The 25,158-nt window shown below is 38.5% G+C and overlaps 1 protein-coding gene across 1 annotated transcript in view; it reads left to right on the top strand.

Moving 5' to 3' along the window:
- The first annotated feature begins 1,014 nt into the window (after positions 1–1,014).
- Positions 1,015–25,158, top strand: part of LOC114049992 (ERO1-like protein beta) — a 61,655-nt gene continuing 37,511 nt past the window's right edge. Inside the window, exons 1-3 of the mRNA XM_027871487.1 lie at positions 1,015–1,113; positions 6,825–6,944; positions 23,757–23,840. Coding sequence (XP_027727288.1) covers positions 1,015–1,113; positions 6,825–6,944; positions 23,757–23,840 — 303 coding nt within the window. The remainder of the gene's footprint in view (positions 1,114–6,824; positions 6,945–23,756; positions 23,841–25,158) is intronic.

Genomic DNA, 25,158 nt, shown 5'->3' with positions numbered 1-25,158 from the left:
CAACCCAACAGGGCCCCTGCTCTCAAGCTCACAGTTTAATGGAGTCAAGGAGGGTTCCCACAACTCAAATAGCAAACTGAGAGTCAACTCTCGACTCATCTTCTTGGGTAGTAACATTTTAGTTTCCCATTTCAAGGTTTGGGACATGAGGCATGGAGGAGCTTCTTGGGGGGCTAAGGAGGCTTTAGCGAGACCCTGAGTTAGTTGGAGGGAGAGGCGAATGCTGAGGCTTTGAACAGACAACATACGAAAAGCTTATTTTGTTTTGTTGTTTAAAAAAAAAAACAACAAAAACAGCCGGGTCAAACTCAGGAACGAGTGACCCCGGGGACCCCGGGGCGAGCTTCTCGGTGACTACAAAATCAGCAGCTTCCTTTTCCCCCCAAGCTCCACAGGAGGGTTAATCACGGCTATGACTCCAGCCGAAGGGGGGGGGGGCCACGAAGGGTATTTTCCACCCTCGGGCTTCTCACGCAATAGCCAGTAAGCCTCCCACCACCCCTGCGGCCACGTCCTCTTGTTTTGGAGCCTCGCGTGGTCCTCCCTGATAGGCCGTGGCGGGGCCTCGTGCTCCCGCCGACCGCAGAATTCCCACCCCTTCTGTAGTTCCCGGCCTCCCTCGGAGGGTCCTTCCGGCTCTGGGCCTAGGGAATCCCTGCGGACGGGAGGGAACTCCAAGTCCCATAATGCACAGCGCACGCGGGCGGGGAGCGGCCGGGAAGAGCACGGGAAGGCAGGGGGCGGGGCCCCGTTGCGGGAGGGGAGGGGACCAGAGGGTAGTGGGGCTAGGCTCCGCCGCCAGTGGGCGGCTTGCTAGACTTGCTTCCAGCTGCCTGACAGGTGTCGGGGGGACGTTGACCGCCGAGCGAGGGGTTCTTCCGCCGGGCTTCCAGGGCTCTCCGTAGTCGTTCGTCGTCGTCCGGCGCCTTGGTGGCGCGGGCCGGCCGAGGCGCGGCTCTCCCTGCCCCCCGGCCCCGGCCGCGGCGAAGGAAGAAGGAAGGAGGCGAGGGCAGCATGAGCCGAGCTGGCCGCCGGCGCAGCCGGGCCGGGGCAGTGGCCGCCGTGCAGCTGTGGGTGACCCTCAGCTGCCTGAGCACCGTCGCTGAGGCCCAGGTAGTCGGGGACGGGGGGAGCTGGGGCGGGCCGGGGACCCCTGTCGGGGAGGGCTGGTCCTCCAGATGCGGAGCAGAGCTCGAGAATCGGAGCCTCCTTATTGAGCGCCTGCTGTATGCGAGGATGGCGACATCCCCGGGGGAAGAGGGAAGGGCGGGTGGCGGCCAGAGGAGGAGGAAGAGGCTGAGTTCCTAGGATGGCTTTTTTGGAAGAGGAGGAAGGAGAGAAAAGGAGATGGAACTGCCCCCCTCCCTTCCCACTACCCCTACCACACCGCCCCCTCCTCCCCGCTCCTCCCTCCATCTCCATCCCGCGGCCCCCAGCGGAGCTGGTGACAGCCCCCGTGGGGGAACGTGGCAGGCGGCAGGCAGGCAGGCGGAGGGCTGCCCCTTGGTCAACTCTATCTTTCGAGAGGGTCTTAGCCTCTGCGGACTCGAGCCTAGTTGGTGGTTGACCCCCTGGAGTTGAGAAGTGGTATCTTGCCCCCAGCCCAGCTCTGGCGCCCGAAGCTTCGCTAGTGGTGATGTCCACGCAGTGAGGGGTCCCTGCGGTGGGTTCAGCATCAGGAGACAGGAGGTTTAAGGCGGCCTGGCCAGGCTGGGGTGAGGCTCCCCAGGGACTCCCCAGCTGTTCAGGGGCATCACATTCCGCAGCAGGGTGGGAAAAGGATCCTTCATGTGGAAATTCCCAATATTTATTATGTGGGTCCTGTTTTAGCGTCCTTGAGCTTGGTGACACATTGCTCCAAAGAGACGTTTCCTTCTTTTTGTCATTTGGGTGGGTAGTGAGTGGGCTGCCAATTGATTTCTTAGGCTTTGTTTTTATTTTGTTTTTTGTTTTTTTGCACCTGCTGCAAAAGTGGCGAAGCTACTAAGAGGAAAAAGAAACAAGGTGTCCCAGGTGGTCCTGTAATGAGGGGAGATGTGGTGGTAGCAATTAAGGCACATTGCCACCTGAAAATGGAACACAATTGTGAGGTTGTGAATGTAAACATGTGCTTTTGACATTTTTCGGGGACTAATTTTCATGAGGCTTGTAGTAGGATCTGCTTATGACTGCCAGGCTGTACGTAAAATAATAGCTAGTATTTATGTAACATAGTGATGTTTTCTTTGTTCAGTTTGTTTTCATTCCTGACTAGGGTTTTGTTGGTTTTTTTGTTTTAAACATATGCCTTAAATTGGTGCAAAGCTTTTGCTTGGCCTCTTAGTTGTAACATTTTTTATTAATTAGGTAATATGAGATAATATGTATTATGAGAATATGTGAGCTTTTCTTCAGCTGATAACATCTTTTCTTCATTGTTAAGTTAATTTAGGATGAAGAATATAATAAAATTTTGTAATACAAATTATATTTGGCAATTTAATTTCCCAGTTTGTAGTTATTAATAAGATATTTTTCCCAATGGGAATATAGTATATGTAAGATTTTCTTTGTGCTCTTTTTAAAAATTTTTTTATTAATTTATTTTGATTTATCAATAATCACTTCCATATGCTTTTGAGTTGAAAATTTTTCTCCCCCTTCCTCCCCACCACCCTCCCCAAGAAGGCATACAATCTGATACAGGCTATGCATTTACATTCCTATTAAACATATTTTCACGTTAGTGATGTTGTAAGTAAAAATTAGAACCAATAGGAGGAACCACCAGAAAGAGGAAACAAAACCCAACAGAAGAGAAAAAAAAATAGCAATTCAAATTCCATAGTTCTTTCTTTGGATGTGGATAACATTTTCCATCATGAGGCCTTTGGAGATGTTTTAGATCTTTGTATTGCTGAGAAGGGTTAAGTTTATCAATATTAGTCATCGCACAATGTGACTGTTGTTGTGTACAACGTTCTCTTGGTTCTGCTCACTTCACTCAGCATCAAACCATACAAGTCTTTCCAGGTTTTTCTAAAGTTCTTTGTGTTCTTTTAAAAAATCTTTTTTTAAATAGTAAATATAGTACATATTTTGGGCTTCTAATACAAGCACCAACCCAGAAACTTTAGTTTATGACTCTTCACATATTCCTGATTATTATAAAAACATGAAATTTGCACATTTCAACATGTGTGTGATATCTGAACTGTTAGGTCAACAGTTAAAGTCATCTATGGGTGCATTAAAGTGTGAAGGGTTTGAAAACTAGTCCATTAAAGTAAATAAAAATATGGGTTTTTTTTTTAATTTAAACTGTTCCTTTATACAGCAAGGAAATATACATAAATATTGAGGCCCAGAATTTGAAAATATTTAGTTCAGTTTCTTCCTTTCTCTCCATTGCATTCAGTTAGGAGAGAAACAATTTAAGTGACAGGAGAGAAATTATATTTTTAAAAATGTTATTTGCATTGAGCCAAAGATATGAACTATTTAATGGAATCCAGTACATAATTTTGAATATTTCACTTTCTTGCCAGGAAAAGGCAAAATTTGTTTCCCATTGTGTAATAAATCTCAATATACTCTTTTCTGTTTCACTTGATTATAAATTAAATGCAAAAGTGTTTTGAAGCGGAATGCAGCAGCCTGTACTGAAGCTACTGTGAATACAGCTAGTAATCTTTCTGTAAAGAAGAAATGTGAATGTTCCATTCTCTCAGATTGGGTTGTAATCAGGTGTACCTGTAGATTTCTGATAGAGACTGAGCAACTTGGAGATCTTGAATTGACAAAATTACAACTGAAGATTTTTCATTTATTTGTATTTGTGTGTGTATGCTTATACATAAACACTTAAGCTTTTCATTTTACTCAGAAGATTAAAGAAAAGCAACAAATTTTGCACTTATCTAAATAATTGTAGAATAAAGAAACTTTCCCAAAAACCTCTTTTCCTCCTTTATCTTATGGAATCCCTTAAAAGTAATTATCATACAGTACTTTAAAAAAATCTGAGAAAAGACAACATTAAGAGGGAGCAGGTTGGGAGGGTTGTGGCCCTGGGGTGAAGGAGGCAACTGTTCCACACACTGTTGCTAAGTTAGCATTTTGGCTTTTGTTTTAATACTCTAGGAGTCTTAGAACCTCATTCAAGGCTGTTCTTTAGAAAATAATAATGATAATGATAGTTAGCATTTATATAGTGCTTACTATGTGCTACACAATGTACTGAGCACTTTACAAATATTAACTCATTTGATCCTCATAACAACCCTGTCAGGTAGGTACTATTATCATCCCCATTTTACAGTTGTGGAAACTTGTGTGACTTGCCCAGGATCACATGGCTATTGTGTCAGAGGCTGGATTTGAACTCGGCTCTTCCTGACTTCAGATTCATCTGCTGTGCCACATAGCTGCTAAGCTAACAAGATTTAGTTGTGGCATAAGGAAAAATTCACTAGTATAAGTCATCCTGATAAAAATGCAGTTTTTCGCTTTCTGTCAGCTGCATATTGGATTACATGACATTTTCAGGAACAAGCTGTTAACCTGTAGACAGGATGTGAAAGAAAATGAGTTTGATGTTTGTGACCTAGAACTTTGCTTTGTGAAATAAGCATTTCCTGGATTGACACTTTGGCAGTTGCAATAGCCTGTACTACATTGTGGTATCCAAAAATATTTGCACTGAGTACCATATTATAGTTTATGCAGTCCTAAACTTAGAAAAGATTGTTTTCCAAAAGTTTGTAAAAATGTTCATTATCGGAAACTAAGACTCAGATGTTTTTTTTTTTCCTTATAGAGAAAATAGATAAATGATGGTTAGGTTCTTGGGGTGAAATATAAAACTATCTTTAGTCCATGATGTAATTAAAATAATAGTGATAATAACCCTATACCTGAACTTTGAATCTTGAGTTCAGAACTTTGAATTGGGAGATGGGCTTGAAAATTCTGGGGACTGGGAAGCTGGTATTGTTGGACCTGGTAGCTGGGGAATAGCAAAAGAGTGGGGTTTCCAACATCACCTACTGAGAAGTGGGTTTCTGTGGCAGAGGACAGCAGCAAGGACTTTATTGTAGGTGGGCTTTGGTAGCAGACATCAACCAAGATAGAGCCCTGTAATTTTGAGATAGATGTAGGTGGTAGCAGAGCTCCAGTTAAATTGAACTATTCTCTATTTTCTAAACATACCTTTTACTTTCCTTCATCCCCATCTTTATTTCTGCCTCTTTTTTGGGTGGGTTGAGTGAGGTGGTTCTTTGATGATTTCATTGGCTTACAGAATTCCTTTTGTGAGTAAAGTGAGGAAACTCTGCCATTCCAGATAAGCAAACTTCTGCAACTTTATAATCTTAAAGGATTATCCAGGGGTGTTGAGAGGTTATAAGGGACTTGCCCAGAGCCGGTATGTGTCAGAGGCTGGACCTGGACTTGAGCCTAGAGGCTTCCTGCCTCTCTGGCCAGCCTTCTTGGTACTTTGTTATGCCACTTATCCCAACCTGGTGAAATTTTCTGTAACCTTTGAAGTTCAGTTAAAAAGTCTCTCTCTCTACAGAGCCTTTTTTTAACTAACTCTCTTTCCCTATCTCTTATGTACTATTATTTCCATTTTTTGTTATTAGTAATTTGTACATGTATTTTTAATTAGATTATCAGGCCCTTGAGAATCACATCTTAAATTTATCTTTGTATTTTCCCGTCTGCCTAGCATATAGTATATATGAGTACATAGGTAAATAAGTGTTATGTACTAGTCATTGATAAAATTAAAATTTTGGAGCTGGAAGGTACCTTAGAGAAGTCTTGAGAGTATTTCTAAATTACTGACAGTTTATTTTTTCTTTACCAAATTTTCTTTATAAGTGCTATTAAGGGGCCACTGGGTGATGCAGTGGATAGAGCACTGGCCTGTAGTCAGGAGGACCTGAGTTCAAATGTAGCCTCAGACACTTGACGCTTAATAGCTGTGTGACCTTAACCCCAGTTGCCTCTCAAAAAAAAAAAGTGCTTTTAAGAGCCTACTATTAAATAACATTAGAATAGAAGGCATATAGGGAAAATATCTATAAATATACTATTATTAATGTGTAGTATTTACTTTGAGAGACAAAAAGGTTAAAACTCAAGATCTTCATGGTATGTACCCATACCAATTTGAGGCTGCAGCATCATTATAAAATAAGATGGTGTGGAAATATTGGAAGGAGTTTATAAAAATAATTATGAAGACTTTCTTTAGTAAATTAGTAAATATTTAGCAATATTTAGTAAAAATAGTAAATAATATTTCGTTATCCAAGGGAGTATAATTGTTTTGACATTTAGCATCCAATTTGTTAAGGTAACTAACTGCCTGAAACAGATTTAAAGTTGACCTGCAGTTTATTTTGAAACAAAATATTCTCCTATGTCACTATCCATAATACCTCTGCTTATGTATCATGTGACTCTTTTCAAAGATTATGCTTTCCTTTCCCATTTTGTCAGAAATACTCAGAAAAAGGAGAGTGGGGGGAGGGGAACAGCTTTGTTAAATTATCTTGTCATTCTGTGATTATTCCAAGTTTCTCTCAAGAGGCACCTAATGGCCGTTCTTTGTCCAGTAGGCCCTAGGTTATCCCAGCTCTTCACTGTACTTAATACCAAATGTACATTGCATAACCAAAAAAGTTGTTATAACTTTTGTAGCTGCTCAAATCTTGAACTTCAAATAATGAATCAACAAATTAACAATTTTCATAACATGAAACTTCAAATTTGTTTACTTTATTTGAATAACAACTTGTATTGAATGTTTATTTTGTTGTTTTTTTTGTTTGTTTTAGCTCTCTGGAGTCCTCGATGATTGCTTGTGTGATATAGAAAGCATTGATAGCTTCAACACCTATAAGATCTTTCCTAAAATACAGAAATTGCTAGAACGGGACTACTTTCGTTATTATAAGGTAAGGCTGCTTAGAAAAACTCACAGATGGGCCGTACAAAGAGCCAACCTCTAAATTTCTCCTCAGAAATTTAAATCTTAATATGTTCTGAAAATGAATGGCAATCAGTGTTTATTTCAAACCTTGAGCCATATTAATTCTATCTATACTTGGAAAAACTTCTATAATTTTATAAAAGCTGTGGACTGAGAGTTCAAAATTCAGATTCTAATCCTGGTATATTGTGAAATTCCTTTGTATCTTAATTTTCCTGTCCAGAAGTTGAGGACAATAGGGAGGGACAGTTCTATCACAGAGGTGTTATGAGACAATCCAAGACACTTTTCTTCCTGCTAGCATTTAAAAAAATGAACATGTTTCCTCCCTGGATAGTCAAGGATTTAACCCTTAGCCCCAGACTTTACATTTTAACATATTGATGGGATTCTTTCAAAAATATATTTATAAGTACTTCCATACTTCCTTAGACAATGTACTGAATGTAATTTAACCTTTCTTCGATAACTCAGGTCTAGCATTATGAATATTAGTTATTGTATTGTGATTAGACATTTTGACACTTGGAATTCATGATCTCATTAGAAAGGTCATAGCACCTCCCTCCAGTTTCTTTTATCCTGTGTTATTCTTCTTTTAATATCTTGGATTTAATGCCTGGCTCCTGAGCCAATTAATAGGACATTTGAAGGCATTCAAACATTGGGAAGTGTCCTCCTGGTACAGAGGAAAAACTGTAATCAGGGCTGGGTGGGGAGGCAAGGTGGAAAGGAGATGAAGTTCATGGCAGCTGTTCTAAAAGTTGGGAATTTACTATAGAATATTTCAGAAAGGGGGGCATCTACAAGGTGAATTTGTTTTCTTGTGTTGACTTCATGCCAGCCATGCCCTCTTTGCTCCAGGGGATTGCTGTGGAGCCATACAGATACCAGTGTTGCACTTGTGTTGTCTAGCTGTTGTGTTTGTCTCTACTCTATGGCTGGCTCACCTATATCTCTGCTGTCACATTTCTTTAATGATGTCTTTTATGTTACTCCCAAAGAAGTCATTGTTGGTCATCTGCTACAACCTACTTATGCCTGCTATATGTCTTTCCATTGCCCTTTAATAAATTGTAATTTTGATTCTTCTTAGATTGGAGTGCTTGCTGTTTTGCACTTGTATAGTATCACTTAAAAATATTGATCTCAAGAGGTATCCTTTGGTGTCATTGAGCAGTATGGAATTGTTGAAAATATTGTGAAATTTCTAAAATAAGATCCCCTTCAATATTCTCCTTAGTTCTTGACTTACACTCACTTCATTGTCATTGAACAGGGCCTTTTCAAGATATATGTAGATAGATGTGTGTGTGTGTGTAGATATATATATATGTATGTAGACACATATATACAGGCATATACAAGATGTGTGTGTTTATATATACATATACATATACATACGTACACACATATATGTATTTTATCCACTGTATTTATCCAGCTGTATTTTATCCACTTTGTTTTTTCAGTGTGAATGGCTAGGCCAGTCTTAATCGCATTATTGTGTATTTCACTGAGAAGGCTTTATAATTTTTCCAAGCTTGATGTAATTAATAGAATGTTATTTGTGAAGTTTTTATAGCTCTATCAAAAGACCTTTGTTAGGCAAGCATGTCTTCTTGTTTTACACCTCATTTGATGTCAGTAATCAATGGCTTATTGAACAAAATGATCATAGTCAACATCTGTCATGGGGTTTTTGTGTAATTTTAATGTGTTGAGACATCTTGTTTGGGTAGGCTTTTCAAGAGTACATTTGTCTTTTCCAGTCAAGCGCTTTGCAAAAATTAGTAAGCTAAGTAGAAACAGCAGGATCTTTTATTTTGTCTTTTATTCTATATCTGTTTATAGGAGTTGATAGTCACATCTTCTCTGATAACTGCTGCCACCGTGGTACAGACCTTTATAACTCACACTTGGACTTTTGCAGAAGGCTGATGGTAGATCTGCCTGCCTCTAGTCTCTCCCCACTCTGTTCTCCATTCACCCTCCAAAGTTGATTTTCCTAAAATGCAGGTGCAATCATATCACTCTTCTACCCAATAAACTATAGTAGCTCTTTTTCTCTTCTAGGATCAAATGCAAAATGCTCTATTTGATGTTCAAAGCCCTTCATAAGTTAGCCCTCCCCATCTTTCCAGTCTTCTTAAACCTTATTTCCCACAATATATTCTTCAGTTCAGTGATACTGACCTCCTGGTTGTTCTACAAACAAGACGTTCCATGTCTAGCTCCAGGCATTTTCTCTGACTGTCCCCTGTGGCTGGAATGTTCTCTTTCTTCATCTCTACCTACTGGCTTCCCTAGGTTCCTTCTAGTCTCAGCTAAAATCCCATTTTCTATAAGAAGCCTTTCACAACCCCTCTTAATTCCAGTGCCTTCCCTTTGTTAATTATTTCCAATTTATCCTGTATATAGCTTATTCGTACATATTTCTTTGCTTTTTGTCTCCCCCTTTAGATTATGAACTCTTTGAGGGGCAGGGGACTATCTTTTACCTCTTTTTGTATTGCTGGTACTTAGCACAGTGCCTGGTACATGGTAGGCATTTAATAAATGTTTATTGACTGACAAATCAATATTACCATTGTTGATGTGATAGGCATGACAGTGCCCCAACTCGGAGTCTGTGATTATGAGGCCTAGGCTGAAGCTCCCCATCCTGGCTACCACTCCTTACCCCTACCTGCCCATTTATAATAGCTTCACTTATCTTTATCCCATTCTACCTTCTTCTTACATTGTGTCTTATGAAATCCTTGTTCTGTTATTAATTCATTTTCATATTAGACCATTGCCCTCCTCCTGAGAAATTATTTGGCATATAGGATTTAAGCTATTAAAACCTAAAACTGACACGGACTTCCGAGAGGTGAGATGGCAGAGAAAGAAGAAGTCACTCTCACCCTCCCTTATTGACCTCGGAAAGCCCAGAAAATATCACCTCTGGAAAAACCCTGGAATAGCTGAGCCAGCAGAAAGACAGGGTGCAGCCGTCTTGTAGCCCAGGAAGCTTGGGGGATTAATGGGAAAGGCCCCTCTCCCTCTGGGGGAGGGGGAGCAGTACAGGACAGGAGGTATTCCAGCAAGCCAGTGGCAAGCCCCACCTCAGCAAACCAGGAGGAGATCCTGATCCCCAGGGTGGTGGAGCAGGCAAGTGCCAAAGCCAGGACACCCCACCCCCCACCCCAGTGCCTCAGCGCACAGGCAGGGGAACAGGTAAATACCAGCTTGGAAAACCACCAGCATTCTGGCAGACATCCTCCAGCAGCCAAACATTCAAGTGCTTTAAAGAAGCCTGGGTGAGCAGGTGTCCTCGGGGGACCAGACTCCCCACCTCTACTCTGAGAACACCAGTGCTGTTGACCCCAGCTCAGCACCAGCTAATCTGCCAGACCCCTATAGCCTCCAGCTGCCAGCACCTGAGGTCCCAGCACACAAATCCAGTAACCAGGTCCCAGGTTCCCAGTACAAGAAGCTTGGGTCAGTGCCTCCTGCGCTCCAGCAGGAGAGCTCAACTTTAAAAGCCAGGACATAGACAAATACCATGAGCAGAAAGCAAAAACAGGCAGTGACCATAGGTTCTTACTATGGGGACTGGGAAGATCAAGGCTCAGATTCAGAATAGGAAAACATTGTCAATGTACCCACATCCAAAGCCTCAAAGGGGAATATGAACTGGTCTCAAGCCCAAAAAACTTTCTTGGAAGAGCTCAAGAAGGATTTTTAAAAGTCAAATCGTAGAGGTAGAAGAAAAATTGGGAAAGGAAATGAGAAGTGTGAAACAGAGAGTCAGTAGCTTGAAAAAGGAAGGACAAAAATTGGCTGTAAAAAACAAGTCTTTAGGAGCAGCTAGGTGGCAAAGTGGATAGAGCACTGGCCCTGGAGTCAGGAGAACCTGAGCTCAAATCCAGCCTCAGACACGTAACACTAGCTGTGGGACTCTGGGCAGGTCACTTAACTCCAATCACCTTTTAAAAAAAAAAAAGCACACTACAAGTCCTTAAAAAATATAATTGGCCAAAGTACACTGAAGAAATCAACTCCTTAAAAAGTAGAATTGGCCAAATGGAAAAGGAGGCTCAAAAACTCACAGAGGAGAATTCCTTAAAAAGTAAAATAGGCCAAATGGAAAAGGAGGTACAAAATCTAATAGAAGGAAACAATTTGTTAAAAATTAGAATTGGGCAACTAGAAGCTAATGACTCTATGGGATATCAAGAATCAGTCAAACAGAAACAAAAGAATGAAAAAATAGAAGAAAACATAAAATACCTTATTGGGGAGACGATTTAAAAATTACTGGGCCACCTGAAAACCATGATGAAAAAAAGAGCCTGGACAGCATCTTTCAGGAAATCATAAAGGAAAATTGCCCCAAGTTCCTAGAAGCAGAAGGTAAAATAGTCATCAAAAGAATCCACTGATCACTTCCTGAGAGAGATCCCAAATTGAAAATGCCAAGGAATATTGTACCCAAATTCCAAAATTACCAGGTCAAAGAGAAAATACTGCAAGCAACCAGAAAGAAACAATTTAAATGTCATGGAACCACAGTTAGGATTACATAGGACCTTGCGTACTCTATGTTAAAAGATCGGAGGGTGTGAAATACGATATTCCATAAAGCAAAGGATCTTGGATTACAACCGAAGATCAAGCACCCAGCGAAATTGAGCATAATCTTTCAGGGGAGGAGATGGACATTGAATGAAATAGGGGACTTCCAAGCCTTCTGGATGAAAAGACCGGAGCTCAGCAGGAAATTTGATCTTCAAATACAAGACTCAAGAGAGGCATAAAAAGATAAACAGGAAAGGAAAAAACCAACATATTAATAAGGGCAAATTGTTTACATCCCTACAAGGGAAGATGACACTTCTAACTCTTGAGAACTGTATCTTGAGAACATTTAAAAGGGGTATACATGGACAGCGTGGGTATAAGTTGATTTTGACATGATGATAAAAAATCTAAGTGAGAAGGGATTGTTCTGGGAGAAGAGGAAAGGAGGAGGCAGACATGGGTAAATTACATCACATGAAAAGGCACAAAAGCCTATTACAGTAGAGGGAAAGAAGGGAGGGAGATGAGTATTATTTGAACCTTACCATCATCAGATTTGGCTCAAAGAGGGAATAACATAATCAGATAGGTATAGAAATCTGACTTAGCCTATAGGAAGTAGGAGGGGAGAGGGGAAAGAAAAGGGAGGGGGTGAATAGAAGGGAGGGAGGAAGTAGTAAGGGTAAAGGAGAAGAAAAGGAAGGGGGCAGATAGGGAGGGGAGGCAGAGGGAGGCAGTGGTCAAAAGCAAAACTCTAATGAGGGAAAGGGAGAAAGGAAAGAGAAAAGCATAAACAGGGGGCGGGGGAAATAGAATGGAGAGAAAGACACAGATTGTAATCATAACTGTGAATGGGACGAACTCTCCCATAAAACAGAAGCAGATAGCAGAGTGGATTAAGAACCATAATGCTACAATATGTTGTTTAAAAACCTGGAAAGACTTACATGAACTTATGCTGAGTGAAATGAGCAGAAACAGGAGAACATTGTACACAGTAACAGCCATGTTGTGCGATAACTGACTTTGACAGACTTAGCTTCTCAGCAATGCAGGGATCTAAGACCTCTCCAGAAGTCTCATGATTAGAGAAAGAACTTTGGAGTCTGAATGCATATGGAAGCATATTATTTGCTCTCCTTTTCTTTTGCTGTTTTATTTCTTCTTTCTTGTGGTTCTTCCCATTAGTTCTAATTCTTCTTTACATCATGACTAATGGGAAAATATGTTAAATATGAATATGTAAGTAAAGCCTGTATCACATTGCCGTCTTGGGGAGGGGGAGAAAATTTAAAACTCAAATTCTTATGGAAGTGAATGTTGAAAACTAAAAATAAATAAATTACAAAAAAAAAACCCACCTTAAAACTGTACTAAGACTTTTGGGATATCTTGAATATTCTTTGTTTAATTTTTTATGTATGTGTTGTTTCCTCTTAAAAGAATGTAAGCTTCTTGAAGACAGGTGCTAGTTTTTTCTATCTTTGTTTCCCTAGTTCTTAACATAGTTCCTAGCACATATAAACACTTATTAAAAGCTTTAGAATTGAATTTTCTACACCTCCTAGTTAGTTGTATAATAACAAAGATATGGTGTTCTGGAAAAAATAGTATGGAAACCTGACTGTAGATTTTTTACATTTTGATCAAGGGATACCTTCAATGTAAATATAGACTATTATCAAACATTTAAGATGAAAAGGTAGACAAATGAATGGTTATTGTTTTCTCATCATTTTGGGAGGGATGGGAAGGAAGAATAAAAGCATCATCTTTATTGTTCTTTTGGAATTTTCCCCCTTTTGAGATAGTCTGAAGATAATGCCTCTCAAATGATCGCATATAGGATGTATTAGATTCAGACATTCTTTCCAATATCCTTAAAATACAGTACCGCTTTCTTATGTAACATGTGGATTATTGAGGTAGCATGTGGTCCCACTCTTTTGTAGATCTCTGTAAAGACATTGGCTGACCTGTTCTATTTACCATTTGTCTGTCTTTCTGTTTTCCTTTACACATGGTTTGGGGGTGATCTGATTTATATTTTGCAACATCTTTACAGATTCTTTTAACCTCAAGTACTTTTCTAGAAGCTAATACTATTTATAGTCTTTTCTCATTTCCCTTTGTAATATTTTGCAAATGAACTTATGTTCTAATCAGTGTTGTGTTTGGTTATCATGTCTCTTTCTGCAAATAGATAAAAGGTATGAGGCAGTTTCTGGCTTCTTTTGGCCTTCATGTGTTGAATTTTAGACATTTTTAATTTACTAGAAACTAAGAATAGTCAGTGTTTTTACTTCATTTCTCATTTTTTTTTGGAGAAAGCAGCTTGTTTAGATAGCTTGGAACTGCTGCAGTCACAATCAGTGTTCTCTCATCTTTAGCTTTTCTTCTAATGTAGTTTTTACTTTCACCTTTAACTAGTTACTGAGATGATTACACATACACAATTGATTCTGAAATGACTACTGCTTTTCTAATCAGTTGCTGCCTGTCTGTAAGATCTGTTTGATTTTGTTTTTCATGATATCCTTGCTAGTCCTTCTTATTTTATTTTTATTCTGAATTTAAATATCAAAAAAAGCGTTTCCATACACACAACAGAACACAGAAAAAAGTAATACTCCATTTTAAACCAGTTGCTTTAAAAAAAAAAGAACAATTTTGCACATAGCTTACAAAACTATGCTGTTTGCCTGTCCTCTGTTTTGAATTCTTTGTTATTTTTCTATGCATTTAAAAATATTAAATGGGCCTTTAAATTTTTTGTATCACTATTTCTAGCCTCTCCTTTCTCCTGTTAATTTTTTTTTTTCAGTCTTGATTTTGCTCCAATATTTCTTGCTGTTTCATGGAGTCATTGATTTCTGTTCATTCTTTTCTCATTTTCAGGGATTCCATTTCTTGAGTCAGTTTTATCACTTTGTCATCTAAGCTACTTATTCTCCTTCTAATTCTTTCTTATCTCTTGCTTCATTTCTTCTAGGCATTCGTGTAGTCCTTATGGAAAATTCTTTTTTTTTCCCTTTGAATCCTTGTAGTTACTATGGAGTTAGATTTGCAGTAATTTTTGATACTTAGTTACTATGGAATTAGATTTGCAGTAATTTTTGATACTTATTTGACGTTTGGTTTACTCATTTCGTCTCTCCAGCTTTAGTTTGTAAGTTGGAGCTTTATGCTAGCACCATACTCAGCTCCTTGCTATACTTTTGGGAGAGGGTTTTGGCCTTACTTGTTCTTATGCTGACACCTTCTATGGGTTAGGCCTCCTTGGATCTTTGAGGTTCAGACCCCCTGGGCCTATGGTACTGGACAGTGCTGTGCTGGCCCAGCTGCTGATAATCCTACCCTTCACCCCCACCCTCCCTTATATTTTCCCCTCTGGGGCTTCAGTCCTCATCCTGGGGCTTTCTCAGGGGAGCTCTTTACTCTTGCTGCCTGACTGACTTCAGTGTCCAGTCTCTGGTCATTTTAATGTGTACATAACTTTGAGAGACACCCAAACCCACCCCGACCGTAGGCTTCTGGCTGACCTTTTGTGAAGCTCTGGGACAACAGTTTTTATTTGTTATGGTTTTTCACTGGCCTTCTTGATTGTTATTTGGTCTGGTGCACAGTTTAGGGTTTTGCTCAAGCACATGTGGAAGCTGGGCAGGCTACCTTTTGTTTAGGCAGCCATCTTGGCTGGAAGTCAGCCCGCTGTCTTCTTAAGGTATTGATGATATAAAGATATGAGGTTTCTGAGTTGTATATAGCTCTAGAGGGAAGAGAATATAGGAGTGGTCTTTGTACAATTATATACAGATAGTCCCATGGTTCTAGCCCTCACCCCACCCTTGCGCCTCCCTCCCCACTGAATTTCACTGACAAGTATGGCTTTATGGTGCCCGATTGATGTTCTTACATGCTACTGATGCACAGATAGCTATTTGTACTCTTTTATGTGACCTCTTCTGTCTTTTGTATGTGACCATAGTAAAACTGTTACATGCCTATGCCTATACTTACATACACATCTCCTCCAATATGAACTCCTTGAGGGCTAGGACTATTTTTACTTTTAATCTGGTATCCCCAGTTTCTAGCACAGTTCCTGGAATGTAGTAGGTACATAAGTATTTACTAAATTGAATTAAAGGGCATTTAAGGTACAAGTGTCTATTTGCCCTTCCATATACTGAAGGACTAGTTTTACTCCTGTCTCTGGTGCTAGATCTCTTCTTTACTGTCAGTGTCTTCTATTTACTTCCCACCTCAGAGCTTAAAACTAAAAGCTCATTTTAGTCTAATGCCTAACTCACATGGATATCTCTTCAACAGTATTCCATTAAACAGACATTAATAACTTCTTATTTTTAAAGCTTTATTCTAGTAATAAGATACTTATCTCTGTCACTACACTGGCAGTTGCCAGCACTCTTCATGAATTATAGAATCATACAATAACAGAATTTGAGAATTGGAAGGGACCTTAGAAGCTATTTAGTCCAGTTGTTCATCAGAAGAATCTCTACCATAACATATCCTACAAATGGTAGTTCAACCCTGGCTTGAAGAACTCCAAGGAAGGGGAAACCCTACCACCTCTCTAGCCCACTCTACTTTTGGACAGCTCAAATTGTTAGGAAATTTTTGCTAACATTGAGCCTCTTTGCAACTTCCACTCATACTCCAGGTTTCTCTCTCTGGACCCAAATGAAACAAATTTGTTCCCTCCTTTGAATAATAACCCTTGATATACTTGAAGGTGGCTGTCATCTCACCCTTGAATCTTCCCTTTTCCAAGTTAGATATGCCCAATTCTTTTAAAATGATTCTAATATGACCCGAGCTAATGCTACTTCACTATCCTGGTTGCCTTCCTCTGGTTACTCTCTGTTTCTGTCCTTTTTAAGCTTTGGCATCCAGAACTGAACACAATACTAAAGAAGAAAGTAGAGTACAGTGTAGCTATTATTTCTGTAGTGCTAGAGGGGCATATCCCTCTTACTGCAGCCCAAGATAGCATTCGTTTTTTTGGCTGTCACATCACACTGTTGATTTATATTGAGCTTGCAATCCACTGAAACCACCAAATATTTTAATAACAACTCTTGTCTGTGCATTCTCACTCATCTTATTACTTATGAAGCTGATCTTTTGACTTCAGTTCAAGACTTTTTATTTATTCCTACCGAATTTCATCTATATGAGATTCAACCCAATTTGCTGTAGCCTTTTGAGATCCTTTTTGTTTTCCTGCATTCTTCACTCTGTGATCTATTGTATTAGCTTTTCTTTTATGTTCTCTTTAAATTCAAGGATAACACCTATGCATTTATCTAAATCAGGGGTAGGGAACCTCTGGCCTTGAAGCCAATGTGGCCTTCTAGGTCCTCAGGTGCAGCCTTTTGACTGAATCCAGACTTGACAGAACAAATCCTTTTATTTAGAGGATTTGCTCTGTGAAGTTTAAATGGCCACACTTGAGGACCTAGAGGACCACATGTGACCTTGAGGCCACAGATTCCCCACCCCTAGTCTAAGTCATCAGTAAAAACTGAAACAACAAAGGTCAAGTATAGATTCCTAGGATACTCCAGTGAAGATTCCTGCCACATTAACATTGAACCATTAACAACTATTTTTTGAGTCTAGCCATCCCATCTTTTCTGAAGCCATCTTGATTGTATTATTGCCTAAATTGCGATGTGGAAGGGATAACTATTATAATTAACTCAGAATAACTTAGATGTTCACAGTTATTCTTCAGACAGTATTGCTATAGGAGCAGCTAGCTGGTGCAGTGTATAGAGCACAGGCTCTGGAGTCAGGAGGACCTGAGTTCAAATCCAGACTCAGACAATTGACACTTACTAGCTGTGTAACCCTAGGCAAGTCACTTAACCCCATTGCCTAGCAAAAATAAAAAGCCAAACAAACAGTACTGTATACAATATTTTCTTGGTTCTGCTTTCACTCTTCATTATTTCATGCAATCCTCCTGTGTTTTTCTAAAATCAAACAGCTCGTAGTTTCTTATAGCATAGTAGTATTTCAGCACACTCATATACCACAACATGTTTAGCCATTGATGGGCATCCCTTCAATTTCCGGTTCTTTGCTGCCACAAAGAGAGCTGCAGTAAATATTTTAGAACATATAGGTTCTTTTCTTTTTTCACTGATCACCTTGGGAAACAGACCTAATAGTGGTATTGCTGGGTCAAAAAGGTATACACAGTTTTATAACTCTTTTGACATTATTCCAGATTACTCTGCAAAATGGTTGGATTAATTCACAGTTCTATCAATAGTGTGTGAATGTCCCAATTTTTCCACATCCCCTCCAATATTTATCATTTTCCCCTTCTATCATTTTAGCCAATCTGAGTTGTGAAATGATGTCTCAAAATTGTTTTAATTTACATCTTTCTAGTCAATAATGATTTGGAGCATTTTTTTCATATGACTATATATAGTTTTGATTTCATCAAAAAACTGCTTGTTCATATCCTTTGACCATTTATCAATTGGAGAATGACTTATATTCTTATAAATTTAACAGAGTTCTCTATGTATTTAAAGTATGAGACTTTTATCTCAGAAACTGTTTCTAAAATTGTTTTCCCCAATTTTCAACTTTCCTTCTAATCTTGGCTCTATTATTTTTATTTGCACAAAACTTTTTAAATTTAATGTACTCAAAATTACCCATTTTATACCTCAATGCTCTCTATTTCTTATTTATTCATAAATTATTCTCTTATCCGTAAGTCTGTTAGGTAATGTATTCCATATTGTAATTTTCTTATATCTCCCTTTATATCTAGTTCATGTATCCATTTTGAGCTTATTTTGGTAAATGGTGTAAGATATTGGTCTATACCCAATTTCTGCTAGACTGCTTTCCATCAACTTTTTTTTTTATCCCAATAGTGTTTTCTTATCCCAGAAGTTTAAATCTTTTTTGTCAAAAATACAGCGTTGCTATAATCATTTACTACTCCATTCTACTGATCCGCCTTTCGATTTCTTAGCCAGTACCAGATAGTTTAGGTACTTACTGCCTTATAGCTTAAAATCTGGTACTGCTAAATCTCCTTCCATTACATTTTTTCCCATTAATTCCTTTGATGTTCTTATCTTTCATTCTTCCAATGAATATTGTTATTTTTCCTAGCTCAGTAAAATAATTGAGATGGCATTGAATATTAGCTCAGAATTGAATATTAGTTTAAAATTGCCATTTTTATTATATTGGCTCAGCTCACCCAGGAACAATATTTCTCTAATTATTTAATCTGACTTTATTTGTGTAAAAAGTGGTTTGTTTTTTACTGTCTACAGGTATTTTAAATGGTATATTGCTTACTATCTCTTTTGCAGGATTTTGTTGATGATACATGGACATGCTGGTATTTATATGAGTTTATTTTATATCCTGCTACTTTGCTAAAATTGTTTCAACTCACTTTTTAGTTGAATCTCTAGGATTTTCCAAGTATTTCTAGCTTATCCACATTACAAATAATGCTTTCTGATGGTTTTAGATAGATTTTTTTTTATCATTTTAAGGAAAAATCCATAACTCCATATAATTTTACTACATTCTGACATTGCACGTGTATTTGTGTATTTAGGTAATTTATTAAAGAAAGATAAAACTATCACAGTTAACAGGGTCATAAAATTAAAGAGAGAAAATCTTTAGCGGTCACACCAGATCTGACCACTGGCCTCCAGAAAGGTCTACTCCTAGTCTTGATAAGCTGGTTCTTTTGGTAGTGTTTTCAGTTCTTTTTTTGTCTTAATGACTTTGTGGTTGTCTCAGGAACCTTTTGATTAGTGTCTTTCTGATTTTTGGAGCTTTTGAGCAACTTTTCCATGTGATTGTTGGAGCTGCTGTTTCATATCCATTGACTGTTAGAGATGGCTTTTGCTCCAGTGAATTGCTGTCAGTTCCTTATTTTTTTTTTTTTTAAAATGAAACGTTGGGCGGCAGCTAGGTGGCGCAGTGGATAGAACACTGGCCCTGAAGTCAGGAGGACCTGAGTTCAAATCTGTCCTCAGACCAAACATTTGACACTTATTAGCTGTGTGACCCTGGGCAAGTCACTTAACCCCAATTGCCTAAAAAAAATTTTTTTTAAAAAATGAAACATTGTTTAAATCAAGTCGCTGTTGATTGTGAATGATGAAAACAAAGCCCCCCCATGTGAGAAGTGATTATCTTCAGAATATTAGTTCCTTTTGAATATTAAAAGATCTCTCTCTCTCTCTCTCTCTCACACACACACACACACACACACACACACGCACACGCACACACTTTCTCTTGCTTGTATGAGATGTGATTGTTTTCAGAATATTAGTTTCTTTGAATATTAAAAGGCAATTCTGACTGGATATCACAATTAACCATATGGGGACCTTGGAATTATACCGGGTATTTATAGCTGTAAGTTTGCCTACTTACTCTTAGGTCAAATGAAGATGAGATAGTTTTCTAATTTAGCCAGTGTTTTTCCATAATCTGAGGTGGCATCTTAAAATTTCTAAAGTGAAGGAACTTTTTTCATGTATTTTGTTTCAACAGATCAAAATTTTCACCAGTCCAGTCTATCTTACACACTACTGCCAAAAGAATTTTCCTTAAGCACAGATTTGATCTTGGGATCATCTTATTCAGCTAACTCAAGTGACTTCCTTTTGCCTCCAGAGTGCTCCTCCTACACAGCCTGGTCCCAGCCTGTCTTTCCAACGTCAGTGGACTTTACTCCCCTACCGTGCTCTAAGATCCAGCCAACTATCTTTCTCAATTCCTCATTAATATCTCCTCTCTCCATGGAAACATTGGTATTTCCATGCCCAGAGTCTACTTCCTTTTTATCTTTTTCTCATAGTGTCCCTCTTCCTTTAAGATGCATCTCTATCGCCATCTTCTACAAGAAGCCTTTTCCTATGCTTTCAACTATTGGTGTCCTCCCTCCCAAACTACCTTATATTTAATTATATTTACAGAACATATGTTTTATGTACTTTTTGTCTCCCTTATTAGAATGTAAGCTCATTGTGAGTGGTGATTGTTTCTTTGAATTTCTATCACCAGTGTATAGCACAGTGCTTAGCCCGAATAGGTGATTTGATACTTGTTGAATGGTATAAATTACAATTGCTTTTGATGCTTACTTATCCAGTGTCATTCTTGACTGTGTCCTTGCGTAAGTCTTCTATAGAGTCTACACAGTTTGCCAAAGTCCTTCCTCTAAGTTGGTCTGTATGCCTGACGTGTGTGTGTGTGTGTGTGTGCGTGTGTGTGTGCGTGCGCGTGTGTGTGTGAGAGAGAGAGAGAAAGACAGAGAAATAACTGGCTCACCTCTTTTTCTGACCATATATTTTCTGTGTATTAGCGCTTATACCACATTTTTCATATGTGCAGAATAACATTTTTATAGACCAAGGCAACTATCAAAATATAGGACCAACTACCTTATTTTAGGTACTAAGGCAATTAAACAAATGAAAATCTAAATGTAACTCTTTTGTCAAAGACTCCTAAGGCATGAAAGGTAATGTATATTTCGGAAGATTTTCATCTTCTGTCTACCCAGGAAACCTGGGAAGATCTCTGAGACTTCTCACTTGAAAGATTGCAGTTTACAGGACTGCAGAAGAAAGTTTTTTTTAATTAAAAAAAGGAAAGAAGGAAAAAATGGAAGTCCTTGATTTTATAACTATCAGGCTCAAAGATCACCTGTGTAAAATCCCAGTCACTTATAGTCCCCAGTATAGTTCTTTTCATTAATGTCTTTTATGGGTCTTGTCTTCGTCCACCCCTTAGTCTTTCCTTGAGCCCTGTGGCCCTCCTCCCCTCCCCAGATTCTAAGTCGGTTTTCTTTGGTTCACTGCTTCCTGGCTGCTATAGCTGATGGCTGTACTGGATCATAGAATCAGTGGTTTGGAGCTGGAAGGGATCTCCGAGGTCATCTGGTCAAACCTTCATTTTACATATGAGGAAACAGGTACAGAGAATTATGGGACTTATCCAAGATCACTCAGGTAGGAAGTAGGAGAACCTGGATTAGAATCTAGGTGCTAGATGCTAGGAGTCACTGTGCCGTGTTGTGGGATAGCTTTCTTTGTCCTTGGCTGCTTCTGGAGGATAGCTCTAGGTGTTTGTCTTGGCTGTTCTCTTTGACCACCACTTGGTGAAACCTTGGTTAGTTTCATATCTCACAGGGCAACTATCTTTCTGCGAGAGGAAGACAGACTCAAGAACTGTCATTCAGCTTAGTCTCCACTGATGGGACTATCTTCTTATGACTACTACCCTGGTTCAGACCCTCGTCACTTCTTGCATAGACCATTCCAATAGCCTCCTAATTGGTCGCCTTACTTTAAATCTTTCTCCTCTCCAATCCATTGTCCATGTAGCTACCAAAATGAATTCTTAAAGGACAGGTCTGACCCCTTCACTCCTGTACTCAGTAAGATAAAATATAAACTCCTTTTAATCCCCTTTCAAACCTGGCCCGAACATACTTTTTCATCCTTATTATAAATCATTCAGTCAGCAAGCATTTATTAAGCACCTATTGTGTGCTGGGCATACAAAAAAAAGGAAAGACGGGCCCTGACCACAGGGAACTCACAGTCTAATGGGGGAGACAACATGCCAATAACTGCACAAATAAGATACATAGAGGACAAAGTGGGTGTAATGTCAGAAGGAAGGCACTAAGTTTAAGAAGGACTGGGAAAAGGCCTCTATCAGGAGATGGAACTTTAGTTAAGACTAGAAGCCCAAGGAGCTAGGAAGTGGAGATGAGGAGGGATAGAAGTCCAAGTGTGGAGAGCAGCCGGTGACAAATTCCCAAAGTTGGGAGATGGAATGTTAAACATTGGTTAAACTTATGGATGAAGTTGTTATAGTCAGTGTTGATGTCATTTATTTCATTTCTTATTTTTTATTTTTAGTTATTGAAATAATTCAGGGTTAAGTCATTTAAATTGTATACTATGTCTTTTTCTCATTATTCTTTCTTTTTTAAAAAAATTAACTCTGATCCTTGGAGGAATTGATGTTTTTACTATACACAGACAGCTGACTCAGAGATAAATCCCACATCAGTGATAAGTGTTTTCCTACCTGTTAAAATATTTTATGTTTTATGGCATTATTTAGTGATTGCCATGACCATATTATATTTATGTATATTCATGATACAGGAATGTGAGGAGTTCATAATCTACAAGTCTTTGGCCTCTTTCTTTTCTTATACAACCATGTTTTCCCCTGTTTCTCCCCATTCTTACCTATTCCTACTTTTGTATTGAAGTCACCAAGTATCAGAGTGTGTATGGATGTGTGTGTATTTGATTTGGATGGTCTTATCAAGTACTTTGTAGAATTTCTTTACCATTTCATCTCATCAACTGACAGTGATTAAGTTGCAGCTGTTTTCATGGTAGTTAAAAAAAGACTTTACTTTATATTATGTGATGACCAAAAATCCGTTAAAATAATGCTTCTTGTTTCCTTTGGGGGGAAACATTTTGTGAACACATTTCTTTCCTTCAAAGGGTACTTGTGACCTATTCTTTAATTTGATTCTAATGTCCTTTTTTCCCCCCTCTAAAGTTTTGTTTATTATTCACCTCCTCCAGCAATGTGTACACTCATTGGTCATGGGACAAAAACCTTAGATTTAGAGTGCTGGCAGTCATTTTGGTCTCTTGATGGTCTAAAAATTACTGTGCAATCCATAACAACCTCCAACCCCTTTCCTTTCACTCTGCCACTATTACTGTAGAGTCAGAAAAGAGCCACATGGACTGAGTTTCATGGGTATCCATGGCTAGAAAAAAAATCATCATCAGGTGGTTATTTTACTGCTGATATGCTTGGTAGCGTGGTAGAACCTGCCAGAATTTAGTCTCTACTGGCTGAGCCTTTGAGAAGTCAGGGTTATCTACATATGGTGATGAAGTTTAAGATTTTTGGCTTTGTAGATTGTTTTGAAAAATACAATGAAAAAAATTCTGTTCTATTTTCTTTTCTTCATGTTTATTAAAAAAGGCTAGGCTATCTAGTTGACTGGGAACATTGTCTTAAATTAAGTATTGTTTTGAATAAGACCCATGAATTTAATTTGATGTATACGTTTTGTTCTTTGACTAATGTTTTCTATTTTCTTTGTCTCTATTATTTTTTAAAGGTTAATTTGATGAGACCATGCCCTTTCTGGGCAGAAGATGGCCAATGTTCTATAAAAGACTGTCATGTGGAACCCTGCCCAGAGGTATACAACCAAGTGGGAAATAAAGTATTGTCTTCCATATATAAAAAGCTCTACTTAGATATCAAAAAGCATCAGTCTTTGACATTATTTTTCTGTTAAAAGTTATGGATTTAGGCTGATCCATTATATAGTCTCTTTTATTTCCTTTTTCCCTCCTTGTTAAAAAAAAAAAAGGAAGAAAAATATTTATACTAGCTGGTTAGAATTAGGAGTGTAGTGTGTGTCCTTCAAACAGAAGCTAACTGCCTATCTAGGGATTTAAGTAATAATTTTGACTATGTTGATTTAAACTACGAAGTTAATATATTTTATATGCAAAAGAAAATAATTCAGTAGTGACATCTGGTTCTTAAATTCAATTCTGAAAAGAGATTTGGAATTGCTCGAGCATCCAAAATTTTTACTAAAGTACTAATATGCAAAGATAATTAAGAACAAATTTTAGAATTTGTCTTTCCTTATCTATCACAAGCAGGTAAATTCTTTCCCCTCAGCCTCTAATTAGCTAAAAGATATGGTCCTATCTCAGTTTTTCCTTTTTGTACTTTTTCTCTCAGACTTGGTTTATTTTCCATGAAAATAGGAAAAGGATATTAAGATGAGTATAAATATGGGGCGGGGGAGACAGAGAGACCTCTTAGAAAACTTATTGCCTCCTATTCTTTCCTCCAGAGTTATCTGGAAGACGCATTTTCAAGTTATTCATGTGTTTTTTTTAGTGTTCTTGTCTGCCTCCTCTTAAAAATAGATCCATGGTGGGATATTTCTTTTCAATATTTAGATATTTTAAAAATGTTTTAAAATACCGTTGGTAATTTAAATAGTTATGAAAATTTTGTTTTGATTCACTCAGTTTAGAAAATCATTTTATTGTTGCTTATTTTCACAATGTATCTAAGCCAGAATTTGCTTTTTGTGGTATAAAGAAAAATGGCCAGGCCTGAATAATTAAAAGTAACTTTATTTTGAAGTTTACATTCTGCTCTCTATTATTCACACTATTAGATAGCAGTGATACTGTGGATCATAGATTTAGAGCTTAGAAGCCATTGAGTCTGGTCCCCTTTGTTTTTCAAGTGAGGAAACTGAGGTACAGAGAGATTAAGGGCTTACTTAGGATCACACATTAAATGTCTGAGGCAGGTTTTGAACCTAGTCTGTGTGATTTTAAATCCAGTACCCTAGCTACTACATCATGCATAAAGCACACAGATAATCCAGAGATTTTATTTTAATTATTAGTTTCATCTTCCTCAAATGGATTAGGGATGATCAGAAGCCTAAATCCAGGTCTAAGAATCAGAGGATGCCATGGATC

Source organism: Vombatus ursinus, unplaced genomic scaffold (assembly GCF_900497805.2).
Source record: "Vombatus ursinus unplaced genomic scaffold, bare-nosed wombat genome assembly UNPS02014798.1, whole genome shotgun sequence".
Classification (NCBI taxonomy): Eukaryota; Metazoa; Chordata; class Mammalia; order Diprotodontia; family Vombatidae; genus Vombatus; species Vombatus ursinus.
The sequence above is the reverse complement of the archived record's forward strand: the minus strand, read 5'-3'. Positions and strand labels throughout refer to the sequence as shown.